The sequence below is a fragment of the Coturnix japonica genome, chromosome 19 (genome assembly GCF_001577835.2).
Source record: "Coturnix japonica isolate 7356 chromosome 19, Coturnix japonica 2.1, whole genome shotgun sequence".
NCBI lineage: Eukaryota > Metazoa > Chordata > Aves > Galliformes > Phasianidae > Coturnix > Coturnix japonica.
Window position 1 is genome coordinate 6,117,137 of NC_029534.1, and position 17,897 is coordinate 6,135,033.

At 41.6% G+C, this 17,897-nt stretch overlaps 2 protein-coding genes across 13 annotated transcripts in view; one reads left to right on the forward strand and one right to left on the reverse strand.

The window, feature by feature from the left end:
* Positions 1-1,847, forward strand: part of VMP1 (vacuole membrane protein 1) — a 55,294-nt gene extending 53,447 nt beyond the window's left edge. For all 5 annotated transcript variants that reach the window (XM_015880470.2, XM_015880472.2, XM_015880473.1 and 2 more), the window contains one exon: positions 1,034-1,847. In XM_015880470.2, coding sequence (XP_015735956.1) covers positions 1,034-1,177 — 144 coding nt within the window. In that variant the 3' untranslated portion in view covers positions 1,178-1,847. The remainder of the gene's footprint in view (positions 1-1,033) is intronic.
* On the reverse strand, positions 1,560-17,708 carry TUBD1 (tubulin delta 1). Of its 8 annotated transcripts, none has more exons than XR_004309289.1 (11): positions 17,548-17,708; positions 17,129-17,323; positions 16,372-16,519; positions 15,760-15,976; positions 14,912-15,143; positions 13,984-14,148; positions 13,180-13,320; positions 12,483-12,666; positions 11,333-11,496; positions 10,004-10,134; positions 1,560-6,363 (listed from the first exon to the last, which is right to left on the reverse strand). XR_004309289.1 is itself a non-coding variant. In XM_015880467.2 (9 exons), the coding sequence occupies exons 2-9, from the start codon at positions 17,298-17,300 to the stop codon at positions 11,394-11,396; spliced, it is 1,362 nt and encodes a 453-aa protein (XP_015735953.1). In that variant the 5' UTR covers positions 17,301-17,323; positions 17,548-17,708; the 3' UTR covers positions 11,110-11,393. The 8 variants fall into 8 exon arrangements, 4 of the variants coding, with proteins under 4 accessions (XP_015735953.1, XP_015735954.1, XP_032304259.1 ...); XR_004309288.1 differs by having other exon boundaries at positions 1,560-6,933; XR_004309287.1 differs by having other exon boundaries at positions 1,560-8,294.
* Positions 17,709-17,897: the final 189 nt, after the last annotated feature.

Consider the following 17,897-nt stretch of genomic DNA (forward strand, 5'->3'; position numbering starts at 1 on the left):
TGGGAATTATTATAATAAGGGTTTTGTATGCAGCTGGGTGCAAACCTCTTAAATAACAAAGGAAACAGTAAAATAAGACTGATGGCTCAGCTTGCCTCTCTATTTGTGTGTCTATTTTGAAGGAGAAATAGAAGCAGAAAGTTACGCTTACACAAGAAGTGATGTTAAACTGTGTCATCAGCAGTGCTTGGGAAGGCAGTGGGTTCTGTCACTTAATGACCAATGGGTGACACAGAACCCCCAGAGATCAGTGTCCAAAAGGGAAAGAAAGATGCGATGTTTGGTGTTGGGATGAAGGGGCAGAAGTACCCTTTCATACAAAGCAGTGAAAACAAGAGTTTTCAGTGGAGATAGAGCAAGTTTGCAACATGAGCTCCACTCACCCAAAGCCATTAATCTAACTAACTGCTCACTAATTGTCGGAGCTCTTATGTTTCTTGACCCACTTCTTAATAGAAAATAGGTTCAATTAGGGAGAATCAGTCTGGGATAAGTAAATGCTGAGATACCTCTCGTGCACTGATGTGAGTGTTGTGCAGTGCGGTGCTGCCCTCCTTTGACTAAAAGCAACAGTGAGGAGCAGCGGGGAAACAGAGAGGGACTGTGGAGGTCATCACATTAACTTTTAGAAGAAGATGAATCTGATACTAATTGGGAGATGCTCAGTTTAGGAAACAAACAGTGTTAACCAGTGACCTTCTTGTTTTCTTTGCAATGAGGAAGGCGGTTGGTAGTCGGGGGTTGTTAATTCCAAACTCTCTGAACAGGGACCAACCAACTCTGGCAATAATACATCACTTCATCAGCACAGGATGGGCAAGCAAGGGTTCATCGTCTGCCCCCAGTGCCTTGTCTTTCCAGGCACCAAACTCAGCTGTACAGACAGCTTGGTTCCTGTTTTCAATTTGAAGAATTAGTCCTAAAAAGATGTTCAGGTTTTTCCTTTTCACTTACAAAATGGAGAGAACTGCCTTAGTGCTGTCCGCTAATCTCTGTTTTCCTCTTTGTTCTGTTTTGTCTTTGTCTTCTTCAGGGTGAAAACTGGCTGTCGTGGATGTTTGAGAAATTGGTGATTGTCATGGTTTGTTATTTTATCTTATCTATAATCAACTCCATGGCCCAAAGCTATGCCAAACGGCTGCAACAGAAGATGTACTCCGAAGAGAAAACCAAATGAGCCTGGAAAAAGAACTGGGAACGGGCTTTAGCTGACACAAAAAGTGACGCTTCTTTCCATACATTTAAAATTCGGCATTATTCAAAATGGGGAAAAACTTTTTAACATCAACTTTGAACTAAGGCAGGTCTTTATTTTACTTTGAAAATAATTTGACTATTAGGACAGATGTTTCACTGACAAACTTAGAGGTGTTAAGGTAAGGTATGGATGCTTTATACGTCTGAGTTGTATTATATGGCATGGACAAGGTCATGTTAAATTGTGTTTAACACAGATGTTGTCCATCTGAATTACTTCCAAAACCGATGGTTTAGTATTTCCTCATTTCATTTCAGACTGACCTAAGGGTAACCTTTATTTTGAAGGGCGGCTCTTTTGCTTTTTTTTTTTTTTAACCTTAACTTTCAAGACTATCAAGATGTATATAAATGAATTACAAATTGGGTAAAAACTGTTGCATGTCCCTCGTGGTAAGGTTATTCCATTTGAATTCTCCGGTGTCCCATTGCATTGCACGTGCTCTTGGTTGGAAAAGCCGCCCTTTAATCGTCACGATGTTAGCAGAGATGATTGATGTCAAAATGCTGAAGCTGACGTTTTTTTATTCTGTATATTTAGAATGAAGTTAAGATAAAACTTTATAAAGTCATCTTTGATCATTCCAGAATTTCTTGTGTCAGTCTTTTTAAGCTGTTTCTTTTCCTTTCCCCTTTTGTATGCTGAGTGTCGTTATTAAGCTTTAACCCCTTGGGTTGCATGCTTTACTCATCCTTCCTGCACAGACAGTGCTGAAACCACCCTTTATTCTTTTTTCCCTTTTTCTTAAGAACTTCTTACTTAGCAGAACATAGTAGAAGGCACATTACTGCTCACTGCTTAAAATAGGCGAGTTTTGCTGTGATTGTTAGCATAAAATCTTGGTCAGTGTTTGCTACTGGTCACAATACTATGAGCTGTGAAGGAGAAGAGAAGGGGGAAGTGTAGAAATTCCAGCTGAACAGAGAACTGGTGTCAAACCCAGCAATCGTATGTGGAGCCATAGAAAACCTCACATTTAGGCTTGAAAATTCAGGCATTTATAAAACATTGCTTTGAATCAGTGTTGCGATTTTAATGTATGTGAAGGTAATCTGTATTAAAACAGATCTCTTCCCTCTTTAGGAAGTAGGCAGCCACACTCCTGCTGCTGTGTATGTATTACTACTTGTGTAATTTTAGAACTATTGGTTCTAATTTTTAGCCTGGGGGGGATTAGGAATTAATTTGACTTTCAATTAGTGTTATCAACAGGTAGCACACAAGCACAAGGGAGGTTTGATTTTGCTCATGCTTGGGTTGTATTTATCCCTGCATTAGATTAGAGCAGATCATGAGCAAGGTGTGAGAATAAGGATTTTGTTCAGTCCTGCCTGAATGTCCTCCTGTGTTGCCAGCCGTCGTGACATCCCCATGGCTGTACCATCCTGTCGGATAGCTTATCAGACTGATGTTGACTGTTGGATCTCATGGCAACAACAGTCGGTAGGCTGTCTGACATTTTGGTATCTCTCATCTGACCGTTCGCTCATCCATCTCCAGCTGTTTTCATTGAACATCAGTGGCGTATCAATGTTTTTCAGTTTTGATGGAAATGAATACACACCAGCCATGCAGTGTGACAAGCTGCATCCGAAGCATCTCTTAAAGCTCCATCTTGGTTGTGTGTCAGGTTTGTAATGTTTATCTTGTATGCTTCGTGTTTAACTTCAAGCATTATTCAGTGAATGGGGAAGCTATAAATATGGGATTTTTTTAATATAGCCATGTTATATTTAAATATTTGAAGCCCTGAGTGCTGGGAGGTAGTCAAAAGCAACAGGAGGGGAGGCAGCATGAGGCCTTTAAAAGCAATAAGGCAGTTCATTTGCCTCTGCTGAGTTTTAAGAGGTGAACAGTTTTTCTGAATTCTTGGCCCTAGCAGCTTTTCTCTTTTGGGCCCAAATAAGCTCTTGGCCAATTACGTAGCAAAGAACTTGTTCTATTGCAATAAACATTCACAAAATAATAATAATAATAAAAGCTCTTGTTGGTATTTACTTTTTTCAGTCTACTAAAAGTTTGATTTTGCACATCGTTATAGCTCATGTCAGCAGCTCATGGCTGTTTCATTTTCCTTCAGAGTGTCTGGGTTAGTGGAACAGCTGTTTGCAACCTTCCTCGCTTCTGTGCCATTGGTTTTTTTCTTCCAATTTGCCATTTGTTTGCAGGATGCTGCTGTTTACTTTGCAGTTCCAGTAGTGTCTTAAGGCCTTTTGTAGGAGTCACTGAAGTTTATGCCATCCTGAGGGCACCTTGAGATTGTACTAATAATTAAAAAGGGAGGGAAGAAGCCCCTTGAGCCAATAAACGATGACTTTCTGAATACCCCAGCAGTCTCCTTGTAGTGATGCCTCTTTGCCCATTGATTAGTGAAAAGTCACTGACAGCTTCCCCCCTTCTATTTCAACCTGTTTGCACATTGAAAAGTAAAGTGAGAAATATACAGTTCTTCCTGCCACATTGTACTTGACCACTTCGATGAGCTGTGCCATTGTTTGGAATCTTTCTGAAAGTATTTAACAGGGGAACTGCTTGTTCTCCTTCCTTCTACCTTTTCAGCAAAGGGAGATAACAAGGTTTGGTAAGAGGTAGTACAAGGTAAGGTTGTGCACATGGAGAGTGCTGTGTTTGCTTACATAAACAAGTAACAGATTGCTTGTCTTCATTCAAGCTTGATTGTTTCTTTTTTTTTGTGTATTGAATTTGGTTACGCTGTGAAATTTGTTATCTCAAGTGTTCTATGGTGAGTGTGAAGGTAGAAGGTGTGTTTGCAGTGCATTTTTTGGCTACAAAAAGGCCCCAGAGCCTTTCACATCTCATCTGGACACGTTTTGCTGCCTTAACCCACAGGTCTGTCAGGAATACCTTTAGCTGTGTGCTGGAAGCAGTTGATCACAGAGTTTGATATGGGTTAGGCCCAAAGTGAGCTCTGTTTGCTAAGAGCAACAACCTCAGTAGCTTCACTATGCTCTATATAATGGATAAGTTGAAGAGGTCACACTGCTCCATGCTAAATGGAATCACCAGTCCCACACTGCTCCATCACAGTGAACTTGGAACTGCTCCATCTGCAGTTCCCTACCTCCATCCCAGTGTCCCAGTGGTTCCCAGTAACGCAGCAAGCTGAGCTCGCCTTGCTGCTGCTTGTGCTGACACCTGTCACTGATACTTGAGGGGCTCAGTGCTGTTCCTCAATGTTCGCCTCTGCTGTGTTTTGGGGTTTTGTTATTTAATTAATTAGAATCAGCTTCCTCATCGATCCAAGCAGCACTAATTGCAAACAAGAACACTATGGATCGTTACATGGTTATCAAGCACAAACATGAATGGTAGCAAACAAAGTGTATTGTGGGTGTAAAAATAAGTGGTGTCAGGGGTTGGTCCCGAAGGTAAAAAATAATGGCAGTTGTCTTTGAAGCACATGGTTAAAAAATACTTCATCATCAGCAGTCGAAGGTTGAATGTAGTCATGCACGAGGTAATGGAAATGGCTCATCTGGGATTGTGAGTTCTGAGGGTGGTTCTGAGGGTCCTGGAGCAGCAGAAGGAGAAAACTTCCCGACAGTGAGTCCTTCTTCTACCAATGTGATTATGGGACTGCAGCACTGAGGGCAGTGTGAGGGGAGGATGGGGGTCTGGTCCAGGGTAGGGTTTGTTGCTGAAACCTCTCTGGGAAACGGAGTGAAGTGATCGCTTTCTGTGTGGAACACCCCCAATGGCCCCTGAATCAGACAGAGAGTATAGACTCATGCAAATGAGTCAATGCAAACTCATTTTTAAAGGGATTGTGCAGAATCCTCCCTGTCCTGCTGTGACTTTCGGAGTTCACGTGTGTCATTGAGGGCAGAGCTGCAGTCTCACATTTCTTCTTCTGTTTGACTTGGTGGCTACATGCTCTGAGCATTCATAAGAGGCAGCTGTTTGGTCACAGTGTGAGCAGGAGAAGTGTCAGAACCCAAGCCAGTGAGAGGAGCTCAGATGTGGAGATGGTCATCAACGTCCAGAAAACCATCTGCCCTTCCAACTAAAAGCAGGTAGGAAAGGCCCAGCAGTCTGTGATGGGCTTTGGGAACGCACTAGGAATTCAGCACGATGGTATTTTGGTCAAACATGCCGCAGGCAGCTCTGTGTTGGGCAGTAGGCTGTCGGGCTCTGAAGTTCTGTATATTCACTGCTGGTGAGGTTCAGTTGTTTGAAAAATACACGTGAACCTGTTAAACAGGCTGTGCTTTGTTTTAGTTTGCCTTTCACATCACTCTTTAATCTGCTGGAGGGGTTTTTATTACTGATCACTTAAGGAATGATTCACAGCATTGACTACATGAGCATTAAATCAAAGGTCGCTTCTCTCCAAACCCCATTTAAGCTGTTCAGATACGGATATGTAAGTGTGTGGCACCTCCCATGTTTCAGGGGGGTTGCTCCCCCCTTAATTGCTCCAGTTTCCCAAGAAGCTGAAATGTGATTCCCAGCCAATTGGCAATAAGGAAATGAACTGCTATTTCCTGGTGAAAGGCAAAAACAGTAGATTACGTAAAGTAATCTTTAAGTAGATAGGGCTTGTCAGCTCTGTGTGTTGTTCCTGCTCTGATAACTGCTCCACTCCACACCTGCCTCCTGATGGCCCCAGGAACTGCTGTTCAGTCCGTGTTAGAAGTACAGATTGATGACTTGCATTCTCCTCCTGCTTGAGAGATTCTCTGTCCTTAACACCGTTGGTTTAAGGCATAATCTGCTTTTTGTTTCCCCATGGCATTGGTGTAGTGTGCCTCATTTCACTGTCCTTGCTATAATGGAGAATCACACCTGTCTGAAAGATATCTGAGATGAGGGAGACTGTGAAATCCCTTTCTCTTTAAGCTGGAAATCTCCTGTGCTGTCCTTTGGCAGTAGGGTTAGTCTGTGACAGAGAGATGGCCGTTCTGATTGAGTAATGAAGGTGCTGGTGTTGATGGCAGACTGATGCTCACTCCTGGTGAGGACGATGGCTCTTTGCTCAGTCTTTGCCCATCATGCTCAGCACTCTGTACAAGTCAAGGTTTGGCTCTTGAGTGGAGATTTCTTCAGTTAGAGAGATCCCACATGGAGGTGTAATTTCAGGTTTCCTTTGTTGATGAAAAATAAGCTTTGTCATAGGATGCATTTGATTCACATCTATTTATATATATTTATATTTATAATAAGACTTTACAGTGAAAATACTGACTTTGGAGGCAGTCTTACAGAGGAAGATGGTGTGATAAAGTGAGTTAAGGTCTCACAGGGAGGGATGTGATTTACAGCATCAAATATCTGCATGTATACATCTGTGGACCTGGTGACTCGGTCGTGTTGGAGCTGCTCCATGTGGGGTGAGAAGGAAAGAAGTGTCCCAACGTTCTCTTTGGAAGTGGTAGAAACACAGCGATCCCACAGCACTCTTACATGGGAGTTTGTAGTGAACCCAGTATTGTTCAGAGCCGTCTGGAGAGTGGCAGCTCTGAACTGCTGCCTGGCTCTGGCTGTTCTTTACTGGGGCTGCCACAATGACTCTACCGCTGCCCCTGCCAACCAAGAATTATGGAGTCAGTGTTTCATTACACCTTCAGTGTGTGGAATGAGGCTGCTTTCCATTTGGCTCCTTGGGTGGTGCACTGCTCACATGCTCCGGTCACTGATCTGTTACATGTAGGAGCCTGCTGGGCAAAGGCTCAAATTAAATCATGTCATCTGACCACAGTTACACCATTCTCAGGCAACTGAAGTGCACTCATGTGAACCTTTGAATAAACATTACACCGTACGTGTAATCAAATAGGTACAATAATTGCTTCTGGGGAACGTGCTCATTTAAGTGCACATATACTTTTTACAGTGACATTTGCTTCTCATCATATATCATTAGTGAAGGAAGCTCACAGCTTCCTGAAGTGAGACAAGAAATGTTGAGAGGAGTCTTGGTCAAGAGAAAGTCCTCATTTTTCTTATTTTTCTATCTGATAGAACCTTTTTCCGTTGCTAACCTCTTACCCCTAACCATCTCCAGCCTCTTCCAGCTTGCTCTGTATCATTGGCAATAACGTTTGTTTGAAACACCACTGGATGTGCAGCTGTTGGTGCTTCTGGGAAGGGGTTAAGTATGTTCTGCTGATTCATGGAGGTGGGTGACTCATTACCCACCCGGACAGAGGGGAAGTGGCTGTCTGGAAGGAGAGGATTCATACAATGTGTGCTCAGAAGGGGCCATTGTGAACATCCAGTTTGACTGAAAGAACCGGAAAGGCTCCACAATTAAAATTTAGGATTATTAGCTCTGCACCCAGGCGGGTTAAAGTCTGTTGGAGTGTCCAGGCTGTGCTGCTGGCTTGAGGAAGAAGCCTACACTGGAATTTGGTGCACTGGTAAAGGTGTGGCTGGGGTGCCCTTGAAAGCAGTAGAGGAATGGCAGCACCTCTACTTTTTTTGAAGCTTTTTTGTAATACAGTAGATCTGTGAATCACATTGCTGGTGGCTGTTGTTCAGTTTTAAAGCAGTGTCCGGCAAATCTCAGGCTTCCTTAAAAGTACTCTTTGACATCCGAGAGTACTTCCTTTAGGATGTTTGGGTTGTCATTTCATAGCACTTATACTGAATTTATTAACAAATGCCATAGGAAACGAATGATTCATTCAATACCTTTTTCACCCTAACATTTCCCAGTCATGTACCAGCTGCTAGTTTGCACACAACTTCCTTTTTTCATGTTGGCAGAATTCTGGTCTTTGTGGAAACTACAAGTTTTTGCCCTTAATCTAGAATTGTTCGTGTTGCTAACTCCATGCTGGTAAGTCCCTAAGAGTTCGCTTTCATTGTTCATATCCTTTCTTTGCTGCTATGGAGTCTTACTTTACAAGCAAGTTGGAATAAATTGCATCAGTGCCTTGTCATGGGCCAGTCACTGTCTTTAAAGTACTTGCAACTTAGGTCCTGTTTTTCCAGGTGACCAAATAAAGTTATCCTGTTCACTCAGTATTTCTGCTATAGTTAGTCCTTGAGTCAACTTCCAGGGGACCTGCACCTGCCCATGACAACAAACAATAGTGAGATTTGATGCATTGTTCCTTGGTTCATGGACTTCCTGTGGATAGTTTGCCTAAAGGCAGAGGGGTCAGGGCCACTGGTGCTGCCATCCCTCAGTTCACCATTGCCTTTAATCTATCTTGCTCATTTCAGCTGCTAATGAAGCAGCAGCCCTCTGCCAGGCTCAGGCTCTCATTTACACAACTAATTTTCTCCGCAAACAATAATAAAGAATTCACCACCTTCTAATACAATTTGAGATGATGTACATTTGAGAATGGTTATTCACTTCCTGCCACTTGACCCTCTGCTCTCCACATCCTGGGGAAAAAAATAGAGGAATTCAGCCACAGATGAAAAAATGAAGGCTTAGTTTGGGAGAGGGTGTAAGTCTCAAAACTGAGGTCAGCAGCAAAAAACACTGACAGGAAAAGACCTGGAGGAGCTGAAAATAATTCCTCCAGTGAAATCAAAGTGATTGTAGGAGCTAATACAATGGTTACGGTTCTGTTTTTACCTTCAGTTTTTGTAGCTTCAAGAAATCTGCATTGTCAGCATTCAAAATTTGACTGGCATCTTGTTAAGCAGCAATGGACTTAGTGGTATAACTCTGCCATTAAACAAACCAAAACTCAAATATGTTATGTTGTTAACTGAAAGTGACATATTCCATTAAAGAATAGATGCAGCTGTAAGGGATGGGTGAATGGCTCTGTGGCATTTGTGGCTGCGGTAAGTGCTGCTGCATTTGCTTCATGCTTGGAATTGTAAATACACAGACATAATGCGGTGTTATTTCTGCAAGTTACTTATATAGCAGTACAGTAACATACAGCTCTCTTCCTTGTTGCTAAAAGGTTTTACTGACTGAGCTTTTTAAAAGCTATCTTGTAACGCAGTGTCAAAATGAGGAAGAATGTCCATCCCTGGGACCCAGTCACTGGAGTTACCTGTTTTCATTTCTGACACTGGAAGAAATCTTTAGTCTGACAGCAGTATCTGTAGCTAACACTAGGGAAAATGATTTCTACCTTTGCTAAGTATCCTGTGTCTTTTGAAGGAGGGAAGAAGGAGAACCTCACTGTTCTTGCTTTCCTGACCCTTTGCTCTTTGCAAACTTGAACTGCCCGAGCTGGTTCTCTTGATGTTTTGTGCAATCTTTCCTCCATTTTCTTGTGTGAGAATACCTGCCCAGCTTAATGGTTCAATTAACAAAAACATAACACCAGAAAATCCCTTTTGATCGTAACAGTCCCCAGTCTCTGAGCTGACAGAGAGTAATTTAGTGAAAAAAATATTAAATAATAAACTATATGTGGTTTTAAATGTAGTATATCTGGATAGTTGAACCATGATTATTGTGTCCTTCTTTTGAGAAGGAATACCCAAAACAGGAATTAAAGCAGTTGAGTGAGAGGAGAAGGTAAAGTGAGGTAAGTTGTATTGTGTACTGTGGTCTGTAAGAATAGTGTCAAAATGTGTTGTCATACACATCAAGCATCTTTTAATATGAAAAGTCACTTGAGTGCATTTACCCCACCTGCTTTTTTTGTCTTCCCTCCTGAAACTTTTTTTTCTGAAAGCATTAGGGATTAACATTGCTTATCCCATGACAGGTATCAGAATCTGTTGTGGCTTGCATTGAAACTACAGCCATGACAGTGTTCAGCTGTTGCTGCTTCTGTATTTGAACAATTGTGAACTTACCCCAGTACTTTCTCCACAGTCAGTTGTACAGTTACTTGGATCGTGTCAGATGTATTTGCCTTTCCAGATCTCATGCTTGAGCTACTTTGAACAGCTGTTCCTGGATGGATTTTAGTGCTTCTGTTCCTGACCTGTACAAAAATGAAAAGGTAAATGAAACCAGGAAAGGACGTATAGGTAAGAGCAGTGTGCAGTGTCTGCTGTTCTCTGAATGAAGCCCAGCAGAATTAAAAGGGCATTTCTGCTTCTACTGCTGTGTTAAGTCACTGAAAATTTAAAATCTAGATTAGAATTTCTAACAGGGCAAGGCTTCTGTGCAGGCCATGTTGCAAATGTCCTTAACATATTTACTGTTCTATGTGTTTACTCATCTTTTAGTTAGAAGCTCAGAAGCCTGGAATGAACTAGGTTTAATAGCCTTAAACTGAAACTGTGATCTGTCCACTTCTCAAAGGAAAAGTCCTTGAGATTGATCTGTTTGGGTTTTTTTTCGGAGTGGTTTTTGGTCACTGTTGCTCCTGTACCTGGCTGCTGTGTTTGCAGGCTGCAGCTTCACTGTGGCACCACCTTGTGGTCGTGGTAACATTTGTCGGGAAAATAAAAGGCATAGTTCTTAAATTTTGGAATTACGTAACATTGCAATGTAATCCATCTGTAATCTAACAGCAGTTCTCCTCTCTAATCTTTTTAAGTACTGAAAAATAGATTTAAGAAAGAACACTTGTTTGCTCTCCTAAAAAAGGAATTTTTAAAGAGCAGGAGTTGCAGTTTTCTCTGTAAATGAATGGAATCTCTAATGTAACTGGAAGATACCAAGAAAATGAAGACCCCTGTTCACAGGTGCTTTGTTGAGGTGTTTTTTTCATCCCAGATGGTTCAGAACCTCCAGTGTTTTGTCAAGGTATGACCCTTAAAGTAGAATTTAAGCCCTACTTTGCTTTGAAGCACCACGTGGCAGACTGTTTTCTCTTGAATGATACCCAAATAGAGTTTGAATTAATAATTCTGATAGTGTGTGCTTTTATCAATATTAAAGCATTCCAGGGCAAAGTGTTAGCATGAAAAATTGGAACTGGAGGAACTCTAGGAATGCCTAGAGAGAAGCCTTTTTGTATAGAAATTCTTTATTAAAAATATGCAGGCTCTGAAAATCACATTCAAAAATTAAGCTACAGATATCAGCTGTTTTGGAAAACAGCCACTAAATCTGTTTAATAGGAATAGTATCCATACATATAAACATACTCAGTTCTTATCTAGTTTGATTCTGACACATGCATGCCCTGCTCACAAGATTAACAAGTAGATGTAGTCCAGTAATTTATATACTTGATAGCTGATGGAAGGTCTTCCAGTGCTGGGCTCTTTCAGGAAGAAACCATTTCCAAAATCAGAGGTTGGTGTAACTGGAGATAACTTGTTCCAGAGCTGTGAAACTGTCCAAAAAATTCTCCTCTTCAATTCCAAACTTGGTGTACTGGTGAACATAGGCTCTGTGTGTCCAAGTCACAACAGAAAAACAGACAAGACGTTAGAAAACTATGAAGAATCTGATACATTCAATTAGACCCTATAATTGCCAAATTCAAATAGATTTTGGTTTTCACCCCATAACCATGCTGGTTAGGTTTTACCTTGCTCTCTTGAACTTGTTCTGTAATTCATACTTACTGATAAATCATGACTTCTTTCTAATAGCATTTGTTACTTTGTATATTGTTTAATAAGACAGAATTGCATGTTAAAAAATACAGCTAACTGGGAAATGGAAGGAGCTGTGATGATTAAATGAGAAAAGTAATTTATAAAGTTGAGATGCAAAGCCTAAACCTGTGTGTACAGGATAGCTTGCTTCCCATCAGTGCTGTTTTTGGCAGCAGGTGGTAAAAATAGGAACACTGCTAGTAGATGCAGTATTTCTCCTTTGACTTTTAACCACCAAATTCCTGTTTATCAGGTATCTGCTGTGACACCCAGTAACCTTGGTGGGTTCCTGGTGACCAAGTAAAGAAGCAATCATTTTCTGGATTTCTTGACTCTAATGTGGAGCCTGAGTAAACACAGAAATCCCCTCAGTGTTTCTGAACTGAGCTATGAACTTGTTTCCTGGAATGTAAAGCACGTCTGTATATAATTTAGAAACTGTATGATCAGTAAACGAGTTTTTATGTATTATTTTTAGAATGGGCAATCTGGAATGTGCTAAGTTTAGGGAGCTAGAGTACTGAGAAAATGGCCAAATAGACAGCCCTAGAATGTGTGGTATTGCTAATCCACAGAAAATAAGCACTGTTCTGTGCAAGGTAAGCATTTTGCCATCATGTTTCAAGTAAAAAATGTTTCTGCTGAAGTGTGGGAATGGTATTCATGCTCATTCACTATTACTTTGCTGAAAAAGAGACCTTTCTCTGCGATGATTTTGCTACCACTGAAGATAACATCAGCTATAAAGGAAATGAACAGAATTATTTTCACTTACTTGGAAGCAAACATATTCCAAGCTTTTCCTACAACATTGTCAAGAGGTTTCAGCAGGAACTGGCTATTGCTAACCAGAGAAGCAGACTTTTCATACTTATTAAATGCTCTTGGGGTTTTCCATGCATTAAAAGCATCCTGAGGATTTAGCCATGATGTATATAATGAGGGATCTCGGAAACTTCCTGTAACAGAAATAAGATAAATGTAAATATTGTGATAAATGTAAAACTACGAGGTCTTGCATCTTGATCTCATTAGTCCCATGTGACCTAATCAGTGCTCAGTGGATCAGTTCAGCCCTTGAGAAAAGTCTGCAGACTGGTCAGACTGGTTCAAATGTACTGAATGTTTGAAACAGTTATACTACCTAGGGATGTACTCTACTGTCAGTACTTCCTATGTGAGGTATGCTTGTCATTCCAGAAGCAGCAAAATATATTTTCAGACAATATTCCTAAGAATTCTACTGTATAAACACACTTCAGTCTCTTTGTCCTTCCCTACAGCTCTTCAGTTAATATAGAAGTCTTAGCTGTAAATACAGCAGTCCTAACTAATTACACATTAAAATCCTTCTAGAGGTAATACTGACTTTATTAGTCAAGTATATGACCTTGTTTTATTTTCACTTTCATGCAAAGAAAACAGTTGAGATGAGAAACAAATGACTGAGTTGTTGTGCTCTTCCTTCTCACCTAAGTCTACACTGTGCGTATCTTTTCCTCGCAGGATGACCAGGTTGGCAATGGAAGTATTGAAATGCAGCAGCTTGTTTATGGAATGACTGGAGGAGATGGAGGAGCCTGGACATGGTGGCCGTACTTGCCAATCGATACCTACAAGATTTTTGCAAACAAGATATAAAACAAAGTTAATGTTTCATGAAATATGGATTCAGACTAACTCTATGTCCCAAGCTGAGTTCACACTAGGGTTTGTAGTTTCTGCATGTTGGCTAAGCAGTAATTACACAATTCTAAGAGGAAAATCAAGCTTGGCCAGCAGTGTTTTCCTGGTAGTCACTAATCTTAGCAGAGAAACTGATACTTTTTTTTCTATAGTTAGCAATCTGCCAGCCCATTCTTTGCATACGTGGAAGCTTTGCTGAATTCTCAATGTAAATGATATCGGAAAGCTGAGCATATGATTTTTATTAGTAGGTGTACCAAGAAAAAGCATAGCAAAACAAATGATTCAAAAGATGTTCCAAATTGAATCATGTAAATTAAGTGCACGACCAAAAACTGTCGTTTTGCATATTTCAATAGTTATAATTAACTGAGATGTCTGGGAGCAAAAACATGAGCAAGCCAAGAGTGGCAGCTGAGTGAATAGTGCAGAAGCAGCTGGCTATGTGGAGGCAAATTCCTGCTGTCTGAGGGCAGCAGCTTGCTTCTGAACAGAGCGACTGAAGTCAGTGAGCACCACAAAACAGTAAGCTTTATTTCAGCTGTAAAGAGGGATACTTAAAGAGTGATGGATGAATGAGTGCTTCTTACCTTCCTCCATTTTAGCGTTAGCAATGAGCATTTGCCTCAGATGTTTGAGGAGCCCAGGCCAACTGAATGTGCTATATGCGAGGGAGTTTTCAGGCATCTGAGGTATGTTACGGAGACCCAACATCTTGAATTCAGGGTGTGGAACTAACGTCTCCATTAAGTCTCCTGAAAAATAAATAGAAATGACAGATGCTCATGTTTGATAGAAATATTGCATAGGCTACTTAAAAAAGGAGAAGAGCATGAGGAATTTTAGAGAGATCTAGTAACTTAAGGTAAGAAAGCAGAATATGTACAGTTTAACAAATACACAGACGCATCTGACAAAATGCAAAGATTTACAACCTGCCACTGAGTTTCATACAAGCAAGTTAACAGCTCTTATTTTCCAATTTAGACTTGTCCTCCTTTGAATCTGACTCAAATCTTAAAGACCTTCTATACTTCTGAAGAGATGGAAAGGAAAATGAGAGCTTCATTTTACAAGCAGATTCTTGGCAAGCCAGCTGCTTGCTGCTACCAAGTTGCATGCTAGTGTATCTTCTGAGCTAAACACAAAACTAGCATTTTGTTTGTACAAACTTCTAATGTTAAATGTTAAAACTCAGTCTAAAATTACTGCCTGGCAGAAATTTCCTCTGAAAGGTAAGTAAGTACAAGGGGGGTAGTCATTTGAAAAAGGAGGAACATGAGTCTTTTGGTAAAGAATGAAACCAGAAGCTGGGTGTCTATTTTCGACTCTGTTATAAAATTAGGGTTGAATTACTAACTTAGTCTTTTGCTTTCCTATCTTTTTTTACCATCTTAAGCCTTGGGTTATATCCAGATACTTGAGTAAAAGAGACTGAAGAACTTAAATTCCCAAAAATGAAATGATTACAGAAAGATGTGTGAGAAAGCCTTAAGTATCTATAGTACAGTTAGATACCTAAGGGGTTTCTGCTGTAGTGTAAGCCAGATTCTGCTGTGTGAGCAGGCTGGAAAACACTCCCCAGTTGATGTGCAATGACTTGATTTACATCCCTGAAGGAGATGTGTTTAATATGCATCAGCTGAGCACAGATCTTGTGGATGACATCATTTTCATGAACAAGAAGAGCATCTGATGACTGATACAGATGTGACAGAGTCAAAACAGAGTTGTAGTTTTGAACAATGACCTGGAAAAAGGAAAAAGAAAACCAAACAAATGAGAGTCAAACCACTTGATCTCTTTCTACATTTTAATATATTACTATGGCTACTGTCATTTACTCAGTTGTGCTTAAGGAAGTGATTCATTTTCTTTGCCAAAGGGCAGAATAAGGTCAGGAGCTGGCACAGTTTTTTCATGGAAATGGAGCAAGACCTATGAAAATCATGTTACTCATCTCAGTTCAGAATGAAACCTGTCTGGGAACTGATTGCCATGCTCTGATACTGTCATAACAGGAGATTTCTAGATAGCTAGTAGAGCTTCTCATGAAACTGCATTATATCATAGTGCTTTTATAAGTAGATTTTAAATGTTTTCTTACAAGCTTGAGATATCCATGATTTTTAGATGAATTTGAACATTTTGATTAAAAATGAGACAACACATGCCAAATATGAGGCAAACAAATTGCTTTGCATCATGTTGAATGTTCAAAGAATAAAGTGTTTCTCTTTTCTAGTTTATTTCAGTTGCAGATATTTTGTTTTACTCATAAAAAGCAAACCGTTTATTTAAGTTTCCTGTCCTCTGTGATCACAATTGTAATCTTGCAAAATATCTCTGGGAAAAATGACATTCACCTCACCAGTGCCATAGGGCCAGATAACGTGGTTTAGTATAAACGAGGTTGGAAAAGCATCTCTTAAACACTGAGTCACAAATGCTCCTAGGCCAGAACCTGTACCACCAGCCATGCTCATTATTGTGAAAAATCCACTGAGTCGATCACATTTCTCTACTTCTTTTTGTACCAGATTCATGATTACTTCTTTGTTTCTAGGCCCATGAACAGAGTAACTGTAGAATAAAGAAAAAAAAATTGCAGGTGATGTAGAGGCAGTAAGGTCAGCCTATTTATAAAGGCTACTTTTATTTGTATTATGGATATAACTTGGCATTGTGTCACTCATTCTACTTGTAGTAAATAATCCTCAGCTGTGGCATTTATTTTGCAAAACAGCTGTTTATAACCTATTGTTAAACATATTCTAAACCATTACATTATCCCTGTAAATACCAATTTCAGTTTACAAAAAGCAGCGTAGTAATGTTGCTGCTGTATGTACTGTTTCTCTACCTTAAGTTGTTAAACAATGTTTCCCATACAGCTGCAACAGTATCACTCCTAGAGAGCACAGACAGTTCATATCCCCTGCACTTCTGCTAGTGAAGCTGGAAATGATGATTCATACCCATTTGCCCAGTTGTTCCCGGACCCTTGTTTCTGACAGAAGTGTGACTGATCATCGTATTTCCAGTGGCCAGACCGGGCAGCTATTGATAAAGTTTGGCTGATTACTTTAGGTTCCATGTCAACAAGCACAGCCCGGGCAACAGGTACTGTATAAGGAAGAGAAATGAAACTAAGTGCTGATATAACAACTAGTTTATGTGAGATAGACAGACTTGCATCATGGCCCAACTTGTATTCCATCCACCCACATAAGCTCAACTAGAACAGAAAACAGGATGTGGCAATGTCCTGGATTTCTAGAAAACCACGGATAATACTAAAGATAGATCCAAATAACAGGGACATGGATATTTTGGGAAAGAAATGTCTCAATTTGTTTGATAACACTAGATTCAAACAGTCTAGGCCCTACTCAGCGGTGCTATCTGCCTACAGCAGGAAAAGCAGATGTTTGGAAGAGCAGATCATTTATGCATACACGTCCTGTCTCCAGCTCTGTTACTGGCAGATGTGCTCTGGGGCCTCAGTTACTCTACCAGCTGTGACTTTGCTTCTGTAGTTGTAAGCAGTGTCAGGAAGGCAGAAGGTTGGGACAGTTCTTCCAGACTGAAGGTAGAACTTGGATGGTGTCAGTACCAGGCAGGAAAACAGACCCTCTGTGGGACACAGAACACCTAAAGGCTGTATCCTCTGTGGGACACAGAACACCTAAAGGCTGTATCCTCTGTGGGACACAGAGCACCTAAAGGCTGTACCTCCAGACTCTGCCTCGCTGAAAAACCGTTCTGTACAGGCATGGTGGTAGGCTTCGTTCTCCTTCTTGGAACACAATCCATGCGTGCCACGGACATCACCACAGATGGTGTTAAACACCTCCTGACCTATTTGGTTACCACACTGCCCAAGCTGGACTGTGACTATTGACATTCTAATTCACCTCGTGTTTGGCCCTAAACAAAAGAAAAGCACGATGGGGGGTTAAAAAACCGATGTTACAAAGGTTCTCTCCCCGCACAGGCCGCTCCCGCCCCCCTGGCGCTGACAGGGCCCCTCACAGCGCCGCGATCTCCCGCCCGCTCCCCACAGCCGCCATATTGTCGGGCCGCCCCTCACGTCTCTCGGCCGCCCTTCCCCTCCCAGCTCCTTCCTCCTCGCCGTTCCCTCCCTCCCCGACCTCTCATCAGGTCGATGCCGGCTCAGGGGGGTGGGTTGGGCGGGTTCCACACACTATGGCCCCTCCTCAAGGCTGACGAGCCCCCTGCCCGCCGCGCCTCACTGGGGGCAGCCCGCAGTGCGCATGCTCAGAGGGAACTCGGCGCAGTTCGGGCACAAGCGTCGGGCTGCGGCGCTTCACAGCGCGCACTACGCATGCGTTACGCACGCGGCTTCGCTGCGCAATCTACGCAAACTCCGTACCGGGAGCGAGGGAGGTGGGCTCATATTGCGCATGCTCAGCTTCAGCTCTACGCCCGCCGCCCGGCCGAGGCCCTCGCCGCGCATGCTCAGTGCGGCACCTGCCGCCGC